Source organism: Crocodylus siamensis, chromosome 10 (assembly GCF_052110815.1).
Source record: "Crocodylus siamensis isolate JL-2025a chromosome 10, ASM5211081v1, whole genome shotgun sequence".
In the NCBI taxonomy this organism is placed as follows: domain Eukaryota; kingdom Metazoa; phylum Chordata; order Crocodylia; family Crocodylidae; genus Crocodylus; species Crocodylus siamensis.
In genome coordinates this window covers 29,934,875-29,940,559 of record NC_143404.1, presented here as the reverse complement: position 1 = coordinate 29,940,559, position 5,685 = coordinate 29,934,875, and the positions used below count along the sequence as shown (strand labels likewise).

Here is a 5,685-nt window from a genome sequence, read left to right as displayed (position 1 = left end):
TAGAAGCTTCCCCTGTATGCTCTTGTTTCTATCTGTTCTGCATACCACAACATCTCAACTGGTATTTCTTCAAGCAGGAGGAGTATTAGACAGACTTTAACATACCAACTTCAGTTACTACCAACAGTGAGGATGCTGCTTGTGATGGATGCCTCTTCATGAAGAACAGGAATACAGAGATAGCTAGCACTTCATAAGCCGAACAGCTAGGAATAAATACACAGTAATGCCAGGCTTGGACAGAATTTAACGGGTAGAAGCCAATGGCTCAATATGCGCCTGCTGAATTTGTTTTTTTTTCGACAAAGTATTGACTAATAAAAATGAATTAGTGATAGTTATTTAAAACTTCCTTGTCATTTCTGCTTAAAATCATCACTCACCTCTATATGATTTGTAACATCTTCACATATTCACTGTTTAAGTCTCAGTATTAACACATCTGCATTTCCCTTTGGGTACTCTACAGGAGTTGATTTCTTCTTATGTCAGTTAAAACCTGAATATGGGCTGCAATATAGGTGACTCTATTAAGCACTATCTTTTCTGAACTCATGAATGTGCAGGGTTGACATAAATACATTTTTCAGGCATTGAAAGACTTTCCAGAAAACTACAGGAGGGAGAACAGCTGTACCTTTGGGAAATGCTGCCTGCAGTTGTGTTTCAGGGTACATAATTTGCATTGGGTTTCAATGTGCTAATGCAGCATTTAGCTGTGGCTCATTCCATATGAATGTTCACCTGGTGAGCTAAAGCCAGCTAAAACTATTATAAAAATGGGATGAAGTCCTACAGGGCAAAGCACATGATTACAAAGCATGTAATAAAATGTAATTTGGACCACACTCTGGACAATTTAGGGCCTGGCAAAAGTGAGTGAGATTTCCAGAGTTTCAAATCACTAGCGCTGTTTAGCTCCAGTACAGAAGCTAAAAGAGTAACTCTCATTTGGTAATAATTCTTGGCATAATATTTGTCTATTCTCTCAGGCATGCAAATTTCAGTTGTTTAGACATAAAACTACTTAAACATTTGATGTTCTTTGGATAAGGTCTACTTTCCTCCAGGTAAAGCAAGCAAATTAAAACAGCATAAAGCACAATTTTAAGTGCCACGGCCAACAGTCAAATGTATTTTTTTTAGTAGTCCATCAGTTGAAATTATAACATGCACACGCATGCTTTTAAACACAAATGCTTTATTATTAAAAAACACTGCCTTGAATGGCCTGTAACAAAACTGTAACCAAAATACTTTAAAAAAAATTCAAGACACAGCGATATTTGTCACAATACAATAATCTGCCCCCAGCCACCTTGAAGCACTTGCCAGAGCACAGTTGTAAATAGACTGTGTCACAGACTGTTCAGTTTTGGATGTTACACTATGCAAATATGGAACTTAATTAAGTCTTTTTGGTGCAAAATCTTTATTTAAACTCTTGTGACTACAGTAGACAAATATTTACAAGATTAGGAGAAATAACAGGCATCTTTCAATGGTATTTACATTTAAAAATAACAGTTGTTTAATTGACTTTAAAAATAACAACTAAGAAAGTAGTCCCCGTCCCTCCCAGTGACTGCAATTGGTGCATGGGGAGATACAGCCTTTGAGGTGAAGTTCAGTGATATTTTAGATAAAGGTATAGATGGTGATACTGTTTTGTTTAGTGCAAACAATTGTGCTACTCTGAAACAAACATTTTACTGTCAGAAAAGCATGTATGTAAAATACACAGAATATGATCCTATTTTCCTTATGTGAGTTGGCTCAGTGACATTAGTTTGTATATGTGCAGGCAGCAGGACAACCCTGTATTCTGAATTGAAAACAGTACATTTGATTTTCCTCCAAAAAAAAATCCTTAATTTCAGTTATTTTCCCATTCAATTTTTGCATGAAGACTTTTATATTTAGCACCATATATGCCACTTTCTGCCTCGCACCCATTTGGGCACTATACAAGGTCAGAATTTGGCTGGTACCTTTAGTACATTTAGAATGAATCCAGGAATGGTGCTTGCCATTAAACTGCTGATGTTACCACAGTAACTAAGTACAGTATTGGCAAATAGTGAGGTAACACTTTGATTAAACAGGTCTTATCAACCTGTCTTACTGTAGACACAGCTAACTTAGCTGCATTCGTGTTAAGGTTTTTCTTCTATAAAAATACCATAGCAAAATTACTGCGCTAACAAAAAATTCTCGTTTAGACCAGAGCTAAGGTATGGGCCTTTCCTTAAGGACAACCTCTGAGTAGTGCAAGCAGCAGCTGTGTGAGTCATGCCCCACAACTCCCTTGTGATATTTTTGTTTTATAGGCCCTGGCCTTTCACAAATATATTGTCCAAGACCTGGCTGATTTCTGAGTTGAGTGAGTCTTCTGTGTAGCAAGTTTGGGGCTTCAAGACACTTCAGGAACTTAAGATCTGCCCCCGAAGCAGGTTATACTGCAGGTCCCAGAGACAACACACTAACATTAGCCATCTACCCCAGAAGCTTTCCTCTCAATATCCATCCTTCCCTTCTGTTTCTTGCAGTTCTTTTTTATTTAAACTTCAGTTCCCTCCCTAGGATACAAAGTAGTATTTGTACCAATACTGTTGTAGAAATGTGTGTTGAATTGATTGAGCACTGAATTGCTGTAGCCAAGGTGGCTGGAAGGCACTGAATTGGACCACTCTCCCAGACTATGGCTTGGGATATTAGAAAGTGGAGAGTATGAATTAAAGCCTACCATGTTCTGTCCCATTTTGTCAGTGGGCTCAGTGCTTAGTCCCAGGGGCACAGATCGGCTCACTGAGCTAGAGCCATTAACATATGCTGTCATACTGGAGAGGAAGCTGTTGAGACAAGGGCTGCTAGATGACGGAGGAGGAGATCGTTTCTCAGGTGAACTGTCAGTTCCAGGTGAGGAACTTTCCAAGACATCTTGGTGCTCTGTAGCCTTTGGGCTGCTACTCAGGGCACTGTCTTCAGATTTCTCAAGTGTGAGAGATGCTGTGCTGGATCCAATGTCAGACTTTCTTTTCCTCTTCCTACGAAAATTTCCATTGTCAAACATCTTCTCACAGTTTGGGTCCAGAGTCCAGTAATTCCCTTTTCCTATTAAGAGAGACAATTGCTTTTAAATATTAAGACCTGTATTTGTATAGTACAGAGCACATTCCTATGGCTTTAACTCAAGTTCAGTCTGTTTCACAGAAATCTAACATTTGATCAGCACACTGCACAAAAAAGAAAAAAGAAAAAGATCCTTCTCACTTAAGCCCAGCAAAGTCTAAAGGTTTGGGGATGATTTTTCTCTTCCTTGCTCACTTCAGTGAAATCAGTGAAAGTTTGGCTTGAGTAACAGCTTCAAAAACACTGTTGGTCATTTGAATTTATGGCACAAAGGAATCAAATTCTGCCCTGAGGCCCATCCCCTTTTGGCTTCAGTGTGATAGTGTGGATTACAAACAAGATAGAACAGAATCTGGCTCACAGTTTGGCCAATTTTAAAGGTCTCCCAAGTGATTACTGCTACAGCTGTAACTAAAAAAAAATAGCAAAGGGACTGGTAACATTGCAGCTCAGATTCTCTTTCTAAACTAAGAGTTGACTATTTATAACAAGCAAGCAACCCACCTGCTCTGCTCTTGACAATTATTGGTGACTCCATAAAGCCAAAAAATTTCCCCTGACATATGTATCGGTCTCATCTCATTTCTATTAATTATGGATTAAGTTAGCTGTAGTACCGTGCATTATGCCAAATGGCTTTTGAATCTCTCTTGCTCAGCTAGACTGCTCTGCACTTGTTAAACTGCGTGCGCACAGCATACTGATCAACATTCAGGAAAACCTAGAACAGCCAAGAGTTGCCTTCCCTTCAGGGCATGCTTCATTAGAAACATAATGGGCCAGATTCAGATGCCGACCACAAAGGGAGAAACTCCATGAAAATAGGTGGGAGTTAGTTCAGATCTACTCTGAGGTAAGTGAGACAGAATCTGGCTCATTGTCTCACTCTCTAAAATATGGGGGCAAATTGGGGAAAGAGGAGAGAGCATTAAAAAAAAAAAGTACCTGGGTCATCTTCATCTCTGGGCACCTTCTTGAAGCAATCATTGAGAGATAAGTTGTGTCGTATGGAGTTCTGCCAGCCTGCTTTGCTTTTATTATAGAAGGGGAAGTTGTCGGCCACATACTGGTAGATCTGGCTGAGCGTCAGTCTTTTTTCAGGTGCTCCGTGAATGGCCATGGCAATAAGAGCAGAGTAGGAGTAGGGTGGTCTGACCAACTTCATCAGCTCCTCTTGGGAAGGGAGAGGAAGCCAGCCCAAGTCAGTCCCCCCCAATCCATGCATGTTTGGCAAGAGCTGCCTTTGCATCCCATAGGACTGAGGGATGAAGGGATTGCCATTGGATCCTGGGAGGTATGGTGGCGGAGTAATGGAGGGTCCGTTTAGCCAGAGGTATGGGTTGGGAGTGGTATTGTAGTCCGCAGCCTCAAAGTTTGTAGGTCGTTGTGGGCTAGGAATATTCTGTGGATGGAAGAAGTTCTCATAGTAGAAGTTCATCTCGGGAGGTTCCTGGCCAATATTTGGAAATTGTGGGCTGCACCGTGGAGGAGAGTGTGTCTGCGGATCAAATGAGCTCATAATCTAGCCCTAGCCGTCTACCAAGTTGCAACACACCTGTGTTAGTCCTTCCCTGAGACAGGTGCATCACCTGTGCCCTTCCCCAAGTACTTATGCACCTGTAAATGTTTAGGTTTGTGTTCCACGCTCCGCCCAGTCGGCTCTGACTGGCTGGAGATCAGCATGATATCCTTTTTGGAATGCTGGCAGCTCAGGCCAGCGATTGATGTCACATCAACCCAATTTGAGAGTTACAACTGTTTATCTTTTTAAATGAATGGAGGAATTTTCCATTAATATGATGCACACAAAGAAAGCTTAAGGTGCCTTGAAGTTAAAGCTCATAACCAAGGATCCAGCTCTTCATACCCTTTTAGAATACAAGGCCAGCCTTCAGTAATTTCTATTTTGAAATAAAGCAATTATGTACTGCTGTTAGAAGCATTTTGAGATAGAAAAGGCATTCACACTATTCAATCAAACTGTAGGTGTAGCAAAAAAAGGCCATACTTTTTTTTCCCTGGTGCAATTTTAACAGCAGGGTAATATGCACATTCCTCTAAGCACCCAGAAAACGATAACTCAATTCTGCAAATACCTGCTTTTATGAGTTGGTTCATTGATTTAGATGGAATTGGTCACTTAAGTATGGACAACCACTGTGAGAAAAATGTAAAGATCAGTCCTCAGACCTTTCCTTATAACTGTCCAGAGTCAACAGTGGTTGGAAATATCCACTGAGACTTCTTTCCTAACTTTTCTATACCTGATTCTACAGGTGATCAACTGGCAACAGGGACCTACCCAGTTAGGGTCCTCTTTTGGGGTTGGGGCATAAGTTTGCAGAACTTTCCCAACAACATTTCCAAGGAGGCAAGAACTAATTTTCAACAAAGCTCCCACTTTAGCTACATTGTAAGAGTTCTGTTTATACTGCTATAAATAACAAAGGGTTCACTAAAATCAGGTAATACTATTAACACCCCCCCCAATAAAAAAAAAACCCAACCCTTAGTGGCAGCTTATATTTATTTACACAGAGAAGGAAGAATAGT

General features: G+C 40.4%; 1 protein-coding gene across 1 annotated transcript; it reads right to left on the bottom strand.

Moving 5' to 3' along the window:
* Positions 1-1,184: 1,184 nt before the first annotated feature.
* On the bottom strand, positions 1,185-4,703 carry FOXI1 (forkhead box I1). Its single transcript, XM_090020657.1, has 2 exons — positions 4,078-4,703; positions 1,185-3,114 (listed from the first exon to the last, which is right to left on the bottom strand). Exons 1-2 carry the CDS (start codon positions 4,649-4,651, stop codon positions 2,561-2,563), a joined length of 1,128 nt encoding a protein of 375 aa, XP_089876783.1. The 5' UTR covers positions 4,652-4,703; the 3' UTR covers positions 1,185-2,560.
* Between the last annotated feature and the right edge of the window lie 982 nt (positions 4,704-5,685).

Excerpts from the sequence above, each read along its gene's own strand:
- FOXI1 (XM_090020657.1), bottom strand. The coding sequence starts at position 4,651 with ATGAGCTCATTTGATCCGCAGACACACTCTCCTCCACGGTGCAGCCCA. Across the intron at positions 3,115-4,077 it reads CAGAGATGAAGATGACCCAG|GAAAAGGGAATTACTGGACT; the intron begins GTACTTTTTTTT and ends CTCTCTTAATAG.